The 20,955-nt window shown below is 38.7% G+C and overlaps 1 protein-coding gene across 1 annotated transcript; it reads right to left on the bottom strand.

Annotated features, from left to right (window-relative positions):
• Positions 1–851: 851 nt before the first annotated feature.
• On the bottom strand, positions 852–19,790 carry LOC129762821 (angiotensin-converting enzyme-like). The gene is made up of 6 exons (XM_055761365.1): positions 19,432–19,790; positions 7,200–7,415; positions 4,706–5,264; positions 3,291–4,648; positions 2,052–3,232; positions 852–1,264 (listed from the first exon to the last, which is right to left on the bottom strand). The coding sequence occupies exons 1-6, from the start codon at positions 19,435–19,437 to the stop codon at positions 910–912; spliced, it is 3,675 nt and encodes a 1,224-aa protein (XP_055617340.1). The 5' UTR covers positions 19,438–19,790; the 3' UTR covers positions 852–909.
• Between the last annotated feature and the right edge of the window lie 1,165 nt (positions 19,791–20,955).

Raw genomic sequence — 20,955 nt, 5'->3', positions numbered from 1 at the left:
AAAATCAATTTCTCCCCTTTTTTTCCAAAAATAATTGTTTCAAAAATTCATAACTTTTGAACTACTGGACCGATTCAGATGATCGACATATCAAATTAAAGCAAACCAAATGATTTAGTTCTTGTAATTAATGATTGCATCTGTTTTTATTGTTTACATGACTTTGGACTAGCAAAAAATGCAAAAAATGGTTTCAAAAGCATTATTGTATAATTGTATATGAACAACAGCGATAATACAACATAATCCCGAAAATTCATTTATATTTATGACACAAGTATAATATTAGTTGTATCGAGTTACTCCTTTCCTATGAGGCATGTCAACAAATTCAAATTATGTAAAGGCTATCATGTATAAACGTGATTTATTGATTTGAACACGCGGTAATGATGTGAAGAGAATGTAAACGACGGGAAACAAATAACACGCTACAGTATTGAATCCCTCTGGTCCAATTTCACTAAGCATATTCCAAATTCAGATGAGCCTCTCGTGGCCCACTAGAATGCGACTCAATCACCCGACATTCGTATCTCAATCATAACCCCACCGCAGATGAGTCAGTGCAATGCGAATTTATGCGAAAGGAACTCACTCTCCGGGAGAATATTTATGTCGACTAGTCGGAAGAAATCACGCTCCGCTAGCGTTAGTGCTAGCTGAGATATTCCTCCAATAATAGCGAGAGTGTTTTCCTGCGTGTTCTGTATTACATGTGTTTGCTTTGATGATGACTGCGTCGTCGACCTACATAAACAAATGATGATTAGCATCTTCGCATATTTCATGCATCATGCTAACTGACCCTTCTCAATCAACGGAGTGCTACAGAACAGAACTAGCACGTCTTTCAATAAGGATATTTATTTTCAATTTATCTTGCGCTCAATCGTCAATTGGGGTACTTTACAATAATCTCAACAGCAAATTCAGTCCAGTCACCACGATAACCACAACGGTAGGAACAGTGCCAGCCACGCCATTCCCATTTTCCTTTTTGAGAAATTCGTACAACGGAGCGTAGTATTCCAGGAGTGCATCGGTTTTCAGCTCGGTTTCGCCGGTCATCTCACGCAACGCCTCGGACCAGTGAACGGAACGTCCCAGCGAGAGCCCGGCACGCAAACGATCCCCAGCCGCGGTGGAACCATCGATGTCACACTTGTGCAAGGGTTTCTCCGGATTTTGGGGCTCATACTCGTCTGCCACCTGGCAGAGAGATTTGTGCAGCTGCATGTCCAGAATGTGGGCGATGAAATAGCTGCAATGGAAATCGATGATAAGACTTAAAGGTGATATTTGTGGCGCCATGTTGGTACTCATGTATCTCTCTTATACTGATGAGTTCGACCATTTTGAATTTTCAGTTAATTTATGACACCTGCTTCCCTTGCACGTGTTTTGAACCGTTTGCAATTTTTGCGTGTTTCAAAAAATTGGATCAAAGAATCTGTCGTTTTTGTTAGGTGGCAAAGCTACCTAGAACCGAAGCAACGTTTATCGTATCACCGAAAATGTTTTCCGATGGCCGAGAAGGTGTGAACGAAGGAAAGTGTGTTGGACGCCCGAGCAGGTCAACAACAGACGAAAATATTGATGAAGTGAAGGAAATAATATAGGCCAATTGTCGAATCTCCGTTAGAGAAGTTGCTGAGGACCTAAACATACCGATTGTCTCGTATCATTCGATTTGGGCATGAGACGGGTTACTGCGAATTTTGTACCAAAATTGCACAATTTAGACCAAAAATAGCATCACATTAACATTTAAGAAGCTGTTGGGCTCTGTTCGCGACGACCCAAATTCACTCTGTTCAGAGGGTAATGACTGGTGACGAATCATGGGTTTGAATGAAATAAATAGCTTTTTACGTTAAACTGCCCCGAACTACTCGTTATGTCATTTTTTTATAGTTCGCGATTTAACATGCAAGTGCCTAAGTACCTAAGTACCTAAGTACCTAAGAACATCATATGAATGTCAACAGTGAAATTATCCGAGGTCGATAGGCTAACCCATCAAACAAAACAATCGCATCAGTACTTACGAAATATACTGGCTGTCGAACGGAACATGATACTTCGCACCAGGATCAAATGCATCCAAATCACGATCAACCGGAGCGGATACCTTCTGGTACTCCTCCCTCAACTCCCACCAGCGCTTGTTCCAGTCCGAATATTGCACCTTATCGGCGAAAATCTCCCAACGCCACATATCTATCAGCAAACCGAACGGTAAAAATGCAACTCTATCCAAAGCCTTCTGGAACAGTGCATTTATATCGTTTTCGTACGAATCCTCATAATCTTCCAGCAAACCAATTTTTTTGAAGTGCTTCGGCGTTGCAACTGAAAGTGCGATCGTGTCCCCAACTGCTTCGTGGAATCCAGGGTTCGCTCCTGCCCTCAGTGTGATCGGCCGATCCTTGTACAGAATGTAGTAATTGATGTGTCCCATCTCGTGATGAATGGTGACGAAGTCCTCCATATTCATCCGAGTACACATTTTAATGCGAAAGTCTTGTCGATCGCAGAAATCCCATGCCGAAGCATGGCACGTTACCACACGGTTGGTTGGTTTCTCAATGACAGCTCCTCGGGCCACGTCGTAGCTCATTCCATTATCCGGTAGCCCCAGACCCACATAGAAATCGTTAGACATCTCGAACAATTGCTTCACGGTGTAATTCTTCGCTACCAATGCTTTCGTTATATCCAGATCAACGGCATTCGCAAACGGCTTAATGCGATCGTACAAATTTACCCAGGATTGTGCCCACATGTTACCTAACAAATGAGCGGGAATATTGGGGTCATTGTGGTTCATTCTATCTCCATAGATCTTCAGTAACTTCCGACGGACGTACGTGTGCAGCTCATCATAGAAGGGCTTCAGCTGCGTCCACAAACGTTTCATCCCATCCACAAAATCCTCTTGCTCGAATGAACTCCTCCACAGTTCACCCATATCGTCAAAACCAGCGATTCCTGCCGCTTTGTTCATTAAACGCACGTAATCAACATAGTCGCTCTTCATTGTACGCCCGCTTCTATCACGCCACTCTTTCCACACGTACAGCAATTCGTCGTAATCCTGGGATTTTGCCATCACCTCGTAGAGGTCAGGATCCAGACTCATGGTTCCGTGTTCACACTTTTTATTTTCGTACGGACAAATTAGCGTACTGCTGTAAGCGTTCTGCATACGACCAAGAACAATGTTCAACTGTGGAATAAAATAAAATATTCAATAGTTTCCAATATTACATGCTCTAGATACTCACAGCGCTGAAGTCATTGGTTGGCAAACGATTGATCGAAACTTGGGTCAGATATTGCAGCTGACGTTGAAGCTCCGCATTTTCATACTCCGAGATATCCACATCAGCGAAGTATCTATTAAACTGCTCCATCACAAACTGGGTATTCTCGTTCATAATCTCCATCAGCTGCTCTTGCAAGGTAACATTACCGACGTCCACTTGTGTGGCGAATTGAGCCTTCACCTGCTTATTACAGAGCACCGAATAGTCTTGATTATACTCGGTAACAATCGTCTCCATTTCCGCTTCTTTCAATTTCTTGTTCTCCTGTTGTAGAAACTTGTACAACGGACTGAAGTACTCTCTCAATGCTTGACCACTAATCTCCCGACCACCGGTCAATTTCTCCAATGCGAGTCTCCAATCTTCGCTGTAACCAAGGGACAGCCCCTCCCTTAACTTATCTCCCGCGGCATGACTGTTGTAAAAGTCACACTTGTGTAGCGGGATCACGTCACTAGTGGCAGGGTCATATTGGCCAGATTCAATACAGAGTGATCGATAGAACTGGAACTCAAGAATGTGCGCCAGGAAATAAGCGATATACTGTGAGCTCGCCGGAACGTGGTACTTTGCACCTGGGTCAAAATCTTCTTCCGAGCGAGAGATTGGAGCATACACCTTCTGGTATTTTTCCCGTAAACTCCACCAGTGGCTGTTCCACTCGCTCTCGTTGACAGCTCCACTGAATACATCCCAACGCCAGAGATCGATCAAATATCCGAACGGCAAGAAGGCAACTCTCTTCAGTGCCATTTCAAACAGAGCATTAATGTTGTCTGCTTCACTATCGGCGTACCCATCCAATAGTCCGACCTTTTGCAAGTGGTTTGGAGTGGCGACCGAGAGTGCAATCGTGTCCCCAACGGCTTCATGGAATGCTGGCGTTGCTCCGGTCCTGAACAGTTGGGACTGATTTTTGTACAAAATGTAATACATAATGTGTCCCATCTCATGGTGAACGGTAACGAAATTCTCCATGTTGATGCTCGTGCACATCTTAATCCTGAAGTCCTCTCCGTCGCAGAAATCCCATGCGGAAGCATGACACACCATTTTCTGTGATGGCTTCTCGATGACTGCCTTTGGACCGTAGCTCATTGCACTACTCGGCAAACCTAGGCTCTGGTAGAATTCATCGGACATCTCGAACATACGCCTTGAATTGAATCCAAGTTCCTTCATTTTGGCGGTAACATCCACCAAACTTGCCTCCGGGAACGGTTTGATACGATCGTACAAGTTCACCCATGATTGAGCCCACATATTTCCTAAGATGTGAGCCGGTATCATCTTGTTGTTGCGATCCATGTGATCTCCTAGAAGAATTGGGGAAAAATTGAAATGAATAAAAGAAACAATGTGAGAACACTCACCGTAGATATCCAACAGCTTGTACCTTACGTAGGTGTGCAATTCGTTGTACAATGGTTCCACCTCTTCCCACAACCGTTCTAGAGTGCCTCTAAGATCCGGATCATCATATCTCGCTCGCCACGCTTCTCCGTAATCTGTGTAGTTGTTCAGCTTCGCTGCTTCATTCACATACCCAACATACTGCCTGTAGTCGTCCCGCATTTTTTTTCCAGACTCATCGCGCCATTGCTTCCAGGCGTACAACAGTTCCTCGTAGTCGGTGGATGTAGCCAGCACCTCCTGCAGCTCTGGATCCAGCGTCCACTTCGGGGCCCCGGTGGAGCAATTCTGATCAGTGTACGGACAGACCTCCGCCAGCTGATAGGCTGCGTCCATCCGACGCATAACTTTGTTGTACTCCTCCAGTGTTGCCGGTGGAAGTGCCGCGGTGCCCAGATCCTTCAGCAGTGTCAGCTGCTTGCGAACCTTCGCATCACGGTAATTTTCCACTACCGCTTGCTTGAAGTGTTGCTCGTAATAATCCGATCGGAACTTGGCATACGCTAGCGATGCTTCGTTCTAGATGGAAAAAAATTAAGTTGTTCATTACAAAGGTAGATGTTCATTGTATGTGTGAGCTACGTCGATCTAATTTTTTTGCTTTGAAAGGTGGTACTGACCCGATCTCTATATTGGAACGGCCTTTAAGCATCTAAAAAAAATTTGACGACTTTTGCATTGACAGGTATAGTACAACAACAACAACAACTAACTATGTTTTCTATAGGTCGGTGTGGTTCATGAGAGTAGAAAAGAGAAAAACAGTGGTCAAATCGAAAGTACATTTCTTCGACACGTTCAGAAAAAGTGGTCTAAAACCGACCCTCAATATCCTGAACGTACTCCCATTTTTTTAGCTAATTTGCCCCCAGTTAGCCGGAAATGGCGTGCGCCCACAATTATATAGTAATGAGTGAAAATAACTGACGAGCGCAGGTCGAACATAATCATGTCTCGACTTCCGGTTTGCTGATAATGGCTCTAAATGACCAAAAATGATGGAAAAACTACATATGAGTATTGGGTGAAAGGGCTTCACCAGCTGAAATCGAATACTGTATTCTGATACCATTTTGAGATTAAAGATAGCGACTTCCAGTTCGTTGAAAACGTCTCCAAAAGATCAGAACAGGCATCTACCATCTACCGGCTACCGTCTACCGTCCACTTCAATATCTACGTCTACCATCTTCGTCTACCGTCTACGTAGACGGCGTCTTCCATCTACATATAGCGGTTACGTCTGTCGTCTTCATCTGCTGTCTACGTCTACCATCTACGTCCGCCGTCTACATCTACTGTCTACATCTTCCGTCTACGCCTACCGTCTACTTCTATCGTCTAGATCTACTGTCTACATCTACCGTCTACGTCTACCGTCTACTTCTACCGTCTACCGTCTACTTCTACCGTCTACCGTCTACTTCTACCGTCTACCGTCTACTTCTACCGTCTACCGTCTACTTCTACCGTCTACGTCTACCGTTTATGTGTACCGTCTACCGTCTACGTCTACTGTCTGCCGTCTATGTCTACCGTTTACATTTTCTGTCTATGTCTAACATCTACGTCTACCATCTACACTTACCGGTTACTTCTTTAGTCTACATCTATCGGTTACTTATTTAATCTACGTCTGTCGTCTTCGTCTACCGTCTACGTCTATTGTCTACGCCTAAAACTACGGCCTCGTCTGCCGTCTACCGACTACGCCTACGTCTACCGTCTACGTTGTAACATAAGCATTCTACTAGTGTTAAGAGTTATTATTGGTAGAAGCCTTTCTGGGGATTACAGTGTAGTATGGAACGGTTCCGAATGTGGTATTACAAAGAGGTAGATGACGGTGACAATGACATCTGCCGTTCTGTGCCGTCAGCCATCCAAATTTGATTTTTACTGATAGAATCAATCAGCGTTGCGCGTCATGAATGCCAATGCCTGTTCCAAACGCCAATCAATTACAACAAGCCTTGGACAAGTTTTGACTCACACCCGGAGGCAAATGCATCCGCGCTCCGGCAGCGTGCGACTAATAGCAATTCCATAAATGAATAACCATAGTTTTAAGTGCTAACCAGCATATTCCTACTGAACCAATACAGGGAAAAAACAAACCATACCATGAATATCTAGATTTCACAGTGCTTAATTGCGAGAAGTGCTTGAATGTCGTGAATTAATTCGACACGAGAAGGAGAAGTATTCTTTCAGTATTCTTTCTGGTGAAAGAGAAACGAAAAGAGAGCTACGTATTTGTTCAAAGTGAACGTAGAATTATTTTGTGGTTATTGGTCAAGCTCGGCAAAGAACAGAGAATTTTAGATTGTGCTAGACAAAGGCTATTGCGTAATCACTTCTATGTTTACTATTAATTCCTAGAGTGGTTCAAACTAATAGAATACATTCTATACTAAATATCATACATTTAAACTGAACGATGATAATAGCTACCTGTTCGGCTTGAAATGCCACATTTTCCGTATCGATTGCAACATTCCAGTTGGCCCGCGCTTGCCGGTTGCAATACGGCCCAACTTCGGCATCATACTCCTTGAGGAGTACGATCATGTCCTCCTCGGAGAGGACATCTTTTTGGAGAACCACCTGTGGATGGGATGACGAGAGTGAAAATAGACTCACCACCACAACAGAAAGTCCCAAGAGTAGCTGAAATGAAAAAAAAGTGGTTTGAATGAAACTATAAAGAGAAACAAACATGAATAATTAACATAACCACAAAGATTGGTTGAAATATAATGCTCTCATGCAATACTGCCTTTCTACGCATAGTTGTCCCATGTTCCAAAATCAGCAACTGAGAAAACCGCAATCAATGATTTCTAGCATATTTGTCTACCAGAATTTTGTTGTTTTTTTAAATACTGGGAACAAACAATAAGTTTTTTGACGTAGAACTACGTCTTTCAGGAAGGGTGCCAAATCAGAAAACAGGTCACGTTTTTGTGAAATAAAGTTAACGTTAATAACTATTTTCACAGCGAACAAATTCTGATGCTTTGCACACCAATGGAATCGGAAATTCTCTAAGATTTGTTTGTTATACTATACAGTACAATCCACTAATGCCTACACAGTTTAATTTAATGAAAACTGGAATCATTCTCATTTTCCCATACATTTGTTCTGCCGATTTGTGTGCATTCCCGAACAGAGCTGTCAATAACGAGCAACTGATACATTCGTTTCTGCTCGTTTTCAACCTATTATAAATGAGCCATCCGCGATTTGAAGCCACACGTTACGTGGACACCGACTGGACAACATCGTTGCTGAACGAGCCGGACGGCGAGGGATCGAGTGCCTTTCTCAAGGCAAGAGGATGGAGGGGTAATGCTGGAGTAGAGTAAAGTTTTCCAAGGGCCTTTCTCAACGCTAGGTACGAATGAACTGGAAAAGTTTAAAGTCTCTATAATCAAAAACCGAACTAAACCTGAAGCCACACCACTTCTCGTTTGGTGGTAATCGAAGCAACATGGTTGCCGCAGAGCGTCGAGCGGGAGAGGATTGTTTTCTTGTCGGGTGAAGAGTGAGTATGGAATAGAGTTTCTTTCTACAAGGGCCCTTCTCAGGGCTAGAGGCGGAAACCAAAAATAGAATAGAATGAAAGCACAGATGCGAGTGAGCTAGCATAACACAACGAGAATTTTGGAACATAGATAAACGTATATTTCATGAAAGTATGCGTTCAAATTAGCAAGGTAACAGGGTAACCTTACTGTTGCATGTTGTGAGGTTCACATTTCAAGCGGAATATGTGAGCAAAAGGGTTCATACAATGTCCTGGAAAAACGGTAATGAAGATGGTGGTTTTTCATGCGACCTAGCATGCGCTGCCATAACTAATTCTCAAATAGTGACGTCAGTCGTTGTGTTTATATTTGATTGCCTACCACATCCATGTGAAAATGCTATTTTCAGGAAGTGTTTTATCAATTAAAAACGTACATTTTATTACAGTTCTCGCTGAATATGAAGGTAATGTGACAGCGTGCAGTGAATATTTGTGAAATCACGTCGAAAAAGGCGGAAAAAAGTGATATTTCCATGTGCCATTTTCACTCTCCCACGTTCATAGAAACAAACGAACTATCATTATTTTAAGGTTTTAAAGTTGATCTTCTGAAGGCTTTCAGTGTCGGTGTGTATGTTGTGAGAAAATAATCGGCAATTAATAAGAATTTCACCGAACATGTTACTGATTTCGAGATCTAAGTATACGACTGCTCTTTGGACCTTTTTACTACATAAATAATCGAAATAAGCCACAATACAATTGTCATCTGTTAAAAAAACAAACAGTTGAATGATCTCATGAGAATTTCGGCTCAAATTATCATGCAATCGTGAGTACTTTGGATATTGTTTCGTTTCTTCCATATACATTCCATATTGAATGCAAATCATTACGACACGATATTTTGCTTGCCAATACAGATATGCTTCGCCTACTGCTCCACCTCGATATGTACCTCATTGGGGTTCATAGTTTGTGATCGATATCTGAGTGGGAACGAAAAAGTCTGATGCGAGTTAAACCAAATAAACGAGAAATGCTGATACCTTTCGACTCTACTCGACTCTTTCGAGTCTACTGAAGTAATAAAAAATTAAATGGCTAAAAAAATATTACAAACAATTTTTTCATTCTAAAATAATATCCGAAGTGATAAAAAAGTGGATTGAATAATATAATTCCGTAGTTCTACGTTGTAAACTGCGGTCGTGTCCTTGATACAACCCCTTACATTTTTTCTACTTGGTATAATTTGATTAGTTCTTCAACTCGTAGTCCTAACCCTAACTTAACCTTTTTCCTCTGAATTTTCAGATATTCCTGCTAAAATTTATTATTGTAATATAACGTCAATTTCGGACACAATTTTTGTATGGGATTTTTTCACCACTTGCAGAAAAAACGTGATTTGCATTCACATAGAATACTAATTTGATTCGGAAAAGTTAATTTTCATTCATAATTTACCCTTTGAAACTCGTTTCTCAAAACACATCATAATACTCGCTTCACAAATACAGACTGTTCCTTTCAATTTCAGAGATGCCAGATTATTTTAGTTTGCGGAAATATATGCAAGTTGTATTATCTGCAAGCAAATGTTTTTATTCCATAAATAATGCTATGACAGTAGAACCCCGATTATCCGCGAGCGGGTTATTCGCGACTGCGGGTTCCATAGTAAATCTATAGGCCTTTCCGGAATTTGTTAGTGAGTGGTAGGCCCATGATCTTTTGTTGTGGGCATGGCCTTTACCTTATTTAGCCACTGATATACACGAACTTGATTTCTGTATTGATAAAACATAGTTTCTATGTTGAAACATCTTTTTTTCTTGTTTGTATTTCTTTTTTGGTCCTTTAATGGGTCATCCGTGATTTTCGTTTTTCGCGGTGAGTTTACCCGACTATTCCGCGGATAATCGGGATTCTACTGTAACTTGAATTAATACATGATGTTTTTTCACCTGTGATTTTCCCAGATCTTCGCATTCTCCAAATTTTATAGCGGAGTGTGAAGAATCACATAACTTAGACTAAAGTGCATTTGCTACCGCAAGGAATGACCGAGTTCAACGTTAAAAAATCCTAAGACGTTGTTATTTTTCATTCACTCTCTCACCATCACATTGTCAGTTTACTTTGAGGTTTTGATTCCTATCGTGAAAAGTACCGTATTTTGCTATTTAAAGTACAGTAATTTACATTTAATGCGACATTTTTCTAATTGGACAGACCTGTAATGCTTTCATTTATGATTTCTACAATTTCAGAAGTTTATAGATTTTAATTGCAATCGCAAAAAAGACTAACAAAAATTAAATGTCCGCATGCAAATCTGGCAACTCAGTCTGGAAGTCCGTGAGGTAAAACGTCAACATCATGCATCCATATGAAATGTCACGATATTGATGCCCGAAAATCAGAAAATCCGGATTTCTGCGTTGTCGACCATGTTCAGCTGTCATTATGCTCTCAAATATATTATCAATAAAGTTTACCGTGTCCGCTTTAGAACTTGTTCATTTCCTGTACATGTGAATAGCACACCTTCTATACTTTTAGTTACCATTTGTATTTGCTCTCGTGCGCATCGGCTCTGTTCTAATGCAACAAGCTCCTAGCTTTGTTGATGGTTTTGACCGAGAGTCGATAAACGATTTCCATAAACGGTTATTCTCGCGATGTTTCATTTTTATCGCTGCAACTGTGTGCATGTGTTAGACGCGTGTTTGATGCGATGCACGGAAGATGCCTCTCGTTAAATACGTTAAAAATATTCACTTCTGAGGAACATATAACCGAAAAACATAAAGAATTTCAGCATGTATGGGCAAAATTATCTACAGCTGGCGAAGTACACATATTTGCTTCTGTGTATTTCCCACCCGAACATGCAAATAAAAAGTCGTATGAATTATTTTTTCAGACGGCAAATCGAATTGCAGAAACACTAGAACCAGAAGTGAAATTGCATATCTATGGCGACTTCAATCAAAATAAAGTAGACTTCATTCCCGATAATGATAATGAATGCATTCTACTCCCAGTCGTCGGGGAAAATGAAACCCTACAATATATATTTGACGGAATTGCACATCTCGGTCTTAACCAAATAAATCATGTAAAAAATTTCCAAAAATATTATCTAGACCTATTATTCACTAACATCACCGACGACTTTTGTGTGAATGAGTCCATGACTTCTCTTTGGAAAAATTAAAAATATCACACAGCAATTGAATACTCAATCTTTATACATAATAGACAATTGCCTATCAACTGGGAGTATGAATAAGTACCGGAATATAACAAGACGAACTTTGAATCAATCAAATGTAGCCTACAAGCCATAGAATGGCAAACTTTATTAAACAGCGAACGAGATGTCAACTTAACTGTACATATTCTTCACGAAATTCTGAATAACATAATATCAGAATTTGTGCCGAAGAAAAGAAGACGAAGAAATTCAACCAGCAAATATCCTATTTGGTTTAACGTTCAAATAAGAAATCTAAAGAATAAAAAACAAAAAGCACATAAAAAATACAAAATAGACAAAAGTCATTAAAATTTGCTTAAATATCAAAATATTCCCCAAGAATTAAATTTTGCAATTAAAAGTGCACACGAAGAGTACAATAGAAAGGTCGAAACTGAAGTCAAATCATGCCCGAAGAACTTCTTTAATTACGTAAAGTCTAAGCTCAAAAGCAATAACTTCCCATCGCAGATGCATCTCGATGAGGATGTGAGGAATTCTTCGAACGAAATTTGTAATCTCTTTGCAAATTTTTTTCAGGAAGTATATACCACATTTTCCGAAGAAAATCGCGATCGGAACTACTTTTCATTTTTACCGGATTATCCAAATGACATATCGGTGAACTATCTTTCACAACAGGAAATATGCCATGCCCTAAAAAATCAGACGGAACAAAAGGACCAGGACCTGACGGAATAGTACCTATATTCCTAAAGAACCTGGCTGAGGAACTCACCCTTCCCTTACATTGCATTTTCAATATGTCACTACAAACTGGAATATTCCCAGAAAAATGGAAACAATCTTTTTTGGTACCTATCTTTAAATCAGGCGCTGAATCTGACGTACGTAATTTTCGTGGAATTGCCATTATCTCTTGCATTCCTAAACTATTCGAAGCAATAGTCAACGAAAAAGTCTTCCAACAAGTAAAGAACAGAATTACGTGTATGCAACATGGCTTCTTCAAAGGCCGTTCAACTGCAACTAATCTGTTGGCTTTTGTGACTTTTATTTTGAATGCAATGGAAAATGGCAAACACGTAGAAGCTCTTTACACTGACTTCAGTAAAGCATTTGACCGCATCGACATTCCATTACTACTCTTCAAATTGCAGAAAATAGGAATGGAACAAAGACTCTTAAACTGGCTCAATTCTTATCTAACAAACCGTGAACAAATTGTTCATTTTCAAAATTCTATTCCAAATCCAGTAAAAGTCACTTCGGGAGTCCCACAAGGCTCTCATCTTGGTCCTCTTCTTTTCATTCTGTACGTTAATGACATCTCCTTCGTTCTCAAGCGGCATACGTACTTGTGTATGCCGACGACATGAAGCTTTTCGCGGAAATTGGAAATGAAAACTACATCGAAGCATTTCGAAACGAAATACATGTATTCCATACTTGGTGTGATAAAAATCTACTAACACTGAATGTGAAAAAGTGCAACTCTATAACATTTAGCAGAAAAAAACATGTACCAAATATTGTAATATGTCTTGGAAATCAAAATGTAGAAAAATGTGAAATAGTTAGAGATCTAGGCGTCGTCCTGGACTGTAAACTCACATTCATAGAACACTACAACTCTGTAATAAATAAGGCGAATAGTGTGTTAAGTTTTGTCAAACGCTTCTCACATAACTTCCAGGACCCATACACAATAAAGCTTTTATATATTACATATGTAAGGCCTATTCTGGAATACTGTAACATCGTTTGGAACCCGTATATGGTCGTACATGAAGAACGCATTGAGTCAGTCCAGAAACAGTTTCTTCTATTTGCACTTCGTAAACTCAACTGGACCTCATTTCCACTTCCTTCATATGAAGCACGTTGCATGCTCATAAACATCCAAACACTAAAAGAACGCCGTGAATTTGCAATGCTTTCTTTTGTTAATGACCTAATTTCGCAACGAGTACAGTCAGCTGAATTACTAGAAAAACTAAATTTCTATGTACCTGGGCGTCAACTAAGTACGCGAAATTTGTTTCTAACCAAAACATCCAGAACAAATTATGCAAATAACGCCCCTATCAATCGCATGATGCGTATATACAATCAGCACTGCGAAATAATTGACACAACAATGAATAAAAAACAGCTAAAAAGAAACATGTACCGCAAAAATAATATTTAACCTAAGAAAACATTGTAACATTAGTGTATAAGTGTGTAGTCTACATTTGTTTGACGAAAATGAATAAATAAATAAATACTCAGCGCAATGCGTGCATTGATACAAAGAAACAAATTGCGACATATGACCAATTAGTGTATTGTTCTCGCAAAGGCAAGAAAGAATGGTTGCTTCTCGAAATGATTCTACAAAACCACGCAAGCCATTAAACCTTTTCAGGGTCCCCGGAACTTTTTACTAAAGAGTTATTTAAGTTATTAAGAGTCGTGTCTCGGATACAACCCCTTGATTTTTTTCTGTTCAAAATCACCTGTTCTTCCAATGTTGTTGAAATAGCAGATTTGTTTGGAAATTTCTGCTCGGTCTAGTTATAGTTCAAAAGAAGTATATTTCGACAAAACACCATGACATTTTTCGCGATTACTGTGATAATCGTTCGGTGTATTCATTATTCGATACAAAATTACTCGATTAAAATTGCAGATCTTCCATTATTTGCTTGCATTTGTTTGAACATTTGTTTCGTTCGCCCCAAAGTATATTGAAATAACCTCCAGGTATGCTTCATTACTCGATGTATTCTTGTGAGTTGTTGATATTCAATGTTAGCGTTTATTATATTTAATAAAAATTTTACAGCAAAAAATACAAATATGACAATTATATTGCAAGTGATTTGTGCGGTGGTTAATCTCAGGTTGTCTCGTTTGGAATACACAGGGTCTAGCAATAAAACGTATGTTTTCTATATTTGTTCATGGCATGCGTAATGAAACGTGGCATACCTGAAAATTGTATATGCGTTGTTCTCAAACGAGCAATTTCTACAACGGTGCTATTCGTTTGTCCAATTAGCCCCGCTATTGTGTGACCAACTAGCCCTTCTATATATGAAAAAGAATATTCGCTATTTTTCTTCCAATGATCGCTAAGTTTTCGAACTGCGAATTTTCACTGCATTTAAATTAATGTTCCATTTAATGTCTTGGTCGTAAAGTATAGAACTCATACAATGTAGCGTTTTACGTAATCAAGCTTCACCAGGTGCTCATGAACATAGATACTTGTAAGGAACCTGCTAATTGATGTGTTGTATACCGATCAGCGTCTCAATTCAATTATCATAAGTTACGTACACGAACTTGCTGAATAACTCAATAACTAGAAGCGAAAATTTTCGAAAGATACGGTCCCCGTGTAAGAATTTGTTTTTCGAGTTCTCAAAAAAACAGAAACATAGCGGTTTTTATATTGACAGCGGAAGCGGAATCGAAACATCGAAAACAACATTTCAACATGCTTTGGTGACGTCTGAATCCTGCGATAATGGCGTTTCAATTCTGATCGATATTGATAATGTATGACTCATTAAAATCAATGAAAATAAGTTGATCACTCTCAGAATACAAATTTCAGCAAAGAATATCAACGATATGTAGAAATAAAGAATTTCCACTGTGTTGTACTATAAGACAATCTTTTTTCTAAAATGCGGATAAATTTCCTGGAATCGCAGAATATTTTTCATATATTTTAAATACAGATATATATTTTTTTTCAAATTTTTTATAAGTGTCCACGTTGATGTAATCTACATCCTCTCTCACCGTGGACAAGCGTGGATTTTTTCGTAACCCCTTCCACCAGTGAAGTTGTCCATGTGGTATGTGGATAGCCTCTAATATTTTTATTTCGTTACACCATTATTCCACATTTTTATTAAACAAAACATCAAAACCACCTCATTGCAACCATTTCTTTCCAAATTTGGCAAGCCATAAAAACAACAAGGGACAGCCTAGAAACCGGACTTATTGATAACTTTTTTCGATCGATCATACAATTTTCGTGAATTCGAGCATTGTTTTCGAGTTAAAAAGAGGTCCAAAATGCAGCGCATTTCAAGACGGTTGTGAAGAAGGTGTTTTCCAGCGGTGAGAGCTGTGTTTTTCGCTGGAAAACAAAAATTCCCCCTCGAACAATGCCTCCGATTCAGCGTTTTTGGAGGTTTTTGATAAGCCTTCGCGCGGATCATCTTTAAAAGCAAAAGAACCAATCACGGCATATTGTTTCACAGCTTTTCAGCACTTTAGGAGTTCTTGATGCGCATCAGCTGCCGTTTTCTTCGAATGTATAACACAAAATCAACACCTCTCAACAAATCACTTATGCGTCAAAGCGGATTGTTTACCATATGTCCGAGCTTGGTTGATGACTTTCTGGACATGTCGAAATCAACCAGCAATATTACATACAGCTTACTGTTGGAACCATTGATGATTAACAAACAGCGAAAACATAGTTGCGCAGTTAATATTCTCTCGCATTCGCATTCGTTTCTACCAGTTTTCAACTTATTTGGTATAAATAAACCATCCGCGATTTGAAATCAGTCTCAATCCAGCTAGCAAGCGAACAACATTCATTCCTAATGCTGCTCCATACAAGAATGAAAGAAATGGAAAATATTTCAAAACAGCAGAGCAATTTTATTCGGTGGAAGCGATTTTCATGTCGTCAAGGTGAAGGTGGAAGCTAGCCATTGTAGTAGTATAGGTAAACCCACGTGTAAAAATGGGGTAATAGTGTTTGTGAGAGAAGAGCAAAGCACACGTAAATAGATCAATTCACTTATCAGACTGTGTGGCGCTTCATTGACACGAGTCTTTGAATACATTTGAAAAAAAAAAATAACAGTTCAATGCTAAAGTGAAATGTATGAACGATATGTTCCGATGAACTATTGCAAATATAAATATATATATATAGAAGGTGCATTTGCATATGAAGTAAAATATGGATTATACGCGAGCGTAACATGAGCAAATTTATAACACATTCGAATTGGGGCTCTTTTAATATTAACAAGTTCTTCCGCATAGTAACTCGATGTTGATGATTCCTTAATATTTTCCTTCGTTGATTGTGTTGTTATCACATATTCACTTTGGAGAGCCATAACCCTTCTCTTCGTTGGTCGAGGCATTTTGATTGAATGTAATATTTTTCCGTTTACTATTTTTGAAAAAATAGGCAGCCGTGGCAGTGTTCCGAGCTCTGCAATACAATTTTCTTACCAAATGGTAAAGTTGCTAAAACTATCATTATAGACCCATTAAACGTAAAAATAATAATAGTATTGATATCAACACAGTTTTATTCTATTGATTTTCATGACATGAAACGAATGAATGAATGACATGACAGGAATGACATTTTATTGAGTGGTTTTTATAACTATTTCGATGATGTTGTCTGGCATCAGTGTCGAAAAAATAACGATACTTTCATCAATACAAACAAAACAATTGCCGAAGATTGATCAATGAAAATTTAACTTTCAGAGCTTTTTTTTTCGAGTTTTCCGAAGTTTTTCACTATACAGAGCAAATGAAAATTTAATATCTTGCGAGTAAATGATGGGAAGTGTGCGAAAACGATAATTTTCGCAAAATTCGCAATAATTTCGCAAAATTATTGATTTTCGGGCGAGGGGTGAGGGAGGGAGATGAAAGAAATGAGCGCCATTTGTGGCTAGCTTCCACCTTCACCTTAAATGTCCGAATTACGGCGCTGAATGCCAACAAATGAGCGTTATTTTATACCGTTCTGAATCATATATCGGACGCTTAAGGCATATGATGCAGAAAACAGGTCTAAACTTTATGCATAGGTATTATTTGGTTGATATTTTTAATAAATTAGTTCAATATGCTTTTAAGCATTCTAGTTTGGCACCTATTTGATTGAAAACATGAAAAAAATCATCGAATAAAATGCTTTTCAAATGAAGCAAATAAAAATCAAATTTCGGACACTAAATCAAATTTCGGACAGATTGAATTCAAATTTCGGACACTTTATTTTGTAATTTTTTGAACGAAAGTTACATTACACTTGATTATATTTGAGGGGCTTAGAATGAAAGGGGTGTAAGTGATATGATCGATTTATCTTCATCGACTCTCTCTTTTGGTCATAGCTCACTTTGCCTCAAATACATTCCCAGCTGTATTTGACAATGTGGAAGATAGGTCAGAACATCACCTATCAGATTCTATAGCAAACTTAAATTGGAACGCTTTGCAGTTGAGTTATTAACTAAAGAAAAAATTGATGAAGAGGAATCGATCAAGTCACTTACACCCCTTGCATTCTACGCCCCTCATTTTATAGTCAACTGCGAAACACTTACCAAGCAATCACAGTAAACTGTTAACGATGATGAGAACTGATGAAACACGGGAGAAATTTAAATATTGATGAACGGGTAAATTCTACGTGCTCAGGCTAAGCAAACGTCAAACACAAACGATAATGAGTAGTGTTGATAGATTTTTGCCGATTATGTTATAATTCAAATGTAGTTCTCATATGAAATGATAGTGAAACCAAGGGATTATTTTAAAGAAGCAATTGTGATATCAGTTTTATAGTTGAATCATCAGTGCATTAAGCATTTCAAAATATCAGAACAAAGTGTCCGAAATATGATGTTGTCCGAAATATGATTTTTTATACGGTTGTCCCGAAGAGAGATCATGTAATATAGCGATGATGATGCAACATATCATGTTGCATCAAAGTGAGATATAAATTACGTGACTGCGACATATTCTGTTAATCTCCAGACACTCCAGACAGCGTTCAGCCAACGTCATATGTTGAAGCTAAGAGTCAATTTGAAAATTTTTCTGCTTTGCCGATTGCTTGCGTCGCTCAGTGCAACAATACTGTACAATGATTAATGCGTATTAATTGCGAAGTGCGAAGTATGCGTTTTATATTCTTCTATGTTTGTTTACGGAGACTTTAAATCTAATGATTCATTCGTCTCCGACAGTTAAATCAAATTTTATTAAAGAAGTCGACTTCTTTCAGCCAGTATCTAACTTAATGTCCTAGTGTAGAGTAAAATTGATGAATAATGTTGGTAGTCTCGGGCGAAAACAGAAGCTTTCCAACAAAAAGGCCATAGAATCTGTTTGTCAGCGAAATAACATACCCTTCAATTTCGAAACAGCACAAACCTAAATCACTACACAATAGAATTTTCGAATACATGTTGAAATCTCGGAAACATTCTAGTGCATCCTCCAATTATAACCCATATCTTCACAAATCAATAATGCAATTTGTTTTCATTCGAGTGTCACATTTTATCTATTTTTTCTATCGTTATCAGCACCCACAATTAAAAAAACAGTGTCAATCGCACCTTGCCTGTAATTATACTAATCCCGTTTATGATCGATTAGCTATTTGTCTTGGACATGTTTGAATTGTTTCCGATTGTTTCTGTTTGAGTATATTTATTTTTTTATCATAGCAAAATACTCACAAAGCAAGCTAAATTTGCAAAAATTGCAAATTTAGCATCGTTCCGCTGATTAGCAATAGTTTCAGTTTTTCCTCTTTTGTTTGTACTTTCAGAATTTCTAAGGATTTTCATTAGTTTAATTATTTTGAGCATCTGTAGAATTCTCAGTACTTTTATTATTCTAAAAAGGTTCAGCAATCTTAACATTTGTAATAATTTAAAAATGGTTCGTATTTTTCCCAATGTCAGCATGTTTCTGTTATAGGATTTGTCACTGGATCTGAGGTCAGCTGATCACAGCTTCATTCACCGATTCACTGTCTACTGAGATTGACACTGAAATTATTTTCGTTTGATGATGGATTCAATGATTTGCCATCTAATAGATAACGATATTCTACATCGACTCACCTTCATGATTAGAAACAATACGTTGTTTTTTTTTTAAACAGCACTCACACACATGATTGAATCCCACCTAGATCACTCAGTTTCTATTCATGCTATGTTAGCGAACCAAAATTTGACAATCTTTTTGGGAGTTCAACATTAACACGTATGATCACAAACGACAGTTGATGTAAACAGATTGCTCAATAAAAGTCTTATTAAGTATTCCTATCACATAATTTATCCACCCGATTTCAAGACCATAGAGTACACATGAACACACACACACTGAATTAGCCGGTCCAAAATGCTTTCTCCAGCTCCACACACAACACCTTTTCGCTCGAACAAGCCCCAAACGACTGTTAGTTAATTACTTTCAACTTCCAGTCATATTTGTGTTTTTAAAGCCAGTCGGGCAAAACAGTGTCGGGTACAATCACCCACTCACCACCACCCATCGTCATCATCATCAATGAATAGAACCCGGAGATTCGTTCCACCGAGAGATAAGCTCAGCGAACTAAGCGGGGTGCGCACAATGATATCATATCTTTATTTCGTTGATAAGACCCTCAATTGCTAGAAGATTCACTGGATTTTGGCATACTGCTGTACCCAATGATAAGAGCCGATGCATGAACGCTGGACAAGCTGTCCTGAGTTTGATATTACATTGTTTAGAATTCTATCCTAGCTATTTAGGTGGGCTACTCAATGCATGTCATGATAACCAGTGCTATACAGAGTTCAGCTTCAATTAAGCAACGATCGTATATTTTGACGTAGGACTACGTCTTCTATTTCTTAACCGGGGTGTAAGTTCAATGTCCCAAAAACGAAAGCGTTACGTTGGAGGTGTATGATTTTGAGCATTAATATCTCTTTACCTGCTGAACGAATTGATATGATGATCACTTCATTCGAAGGATCAAATGTCTATGAGTTCAACGTTTGTTACTTATTGATTCAAAAACTTGTTTCAATAGCTGAAAAAGTGCTTTGAAAGCAAACTATTGAAATCACAAAAATCTGTATATGAACTGGCGCCAGCTCGGAAATCCACTTAATTATGATTGTACAGTGGTTGGAGCATGTTCTTCTGCCAGCACTGTGCTCTTCCTGGCCAAACCGTATCTATTTTGCTACCGGTCTGAACGGAGCCGATGCGTGTAAGCCGAGGATACTTGTACTCGTATGCGTACGCATTTGTGTTTCCCTAACAGGGACGCGCAATCAAGGAGTCTGGGGAAAATTATCATTGCAGGTTAGAGTGCCAATGGATGGATGGGAAAATCGGGGTTTTCAAATCAAAACTTTGATGCCAAATGTCTTAAAAATGCATAAAATGTCGAGATTTATTGTTATCTAAAAACAAAAATTGTCAAAAATTGACTTTTCAAACGGAAAACCACCAAGTTATGACATTATGGCGAAAAAATTGAAGTTTCGAGATTACAATAACAACAGTCAACGTTTCATACAATTTTAAGACATTTGGCATCCTTTTTTTTTCAACCCCGATTTATGTACTCTCTTCTTGGG

The sequence above is a fragment of the Toxorhynchites rutilus genome, chromosome 1 (genome assembly GCF_029784135.1).
Source record: "Toxorhynchites rutilus septentrionalis strain SRP chromosome 1, ASM2978413v1, whole genome shotgun sequence".
NCBI lineage: Eukaryota > Metazoa > Arthropoda > Insecta > Diptera > Culicidae > Toxorhynchites > Toxorhynchites rutilus.
The sequence above is the reverse complement of the archived record's forward strand: the minus strand, read 5'-3'. Positions and strand labels throughout refer to the sequence as shown.

Bases quoted from the DNA above. Each gene is read 5' to 3' on its own strand.
- LOC129762821 (XM_055761365.1), bottom strand. The intron at 5,265-7,199 runs GTAGCTATTATC...TTTTCCATCTAG, and splicing joins TGGCATTTCAAGCCGAACAG to AACGAAGCATCGCTAGCGTA. The intron at 4,649-4,705 runs GTGAGTGTTCTC...CAATTCTTCTAG, and splicing joins CAAGCTGTTGGATATCTACG to GAGATCACATGGATCGCAAC.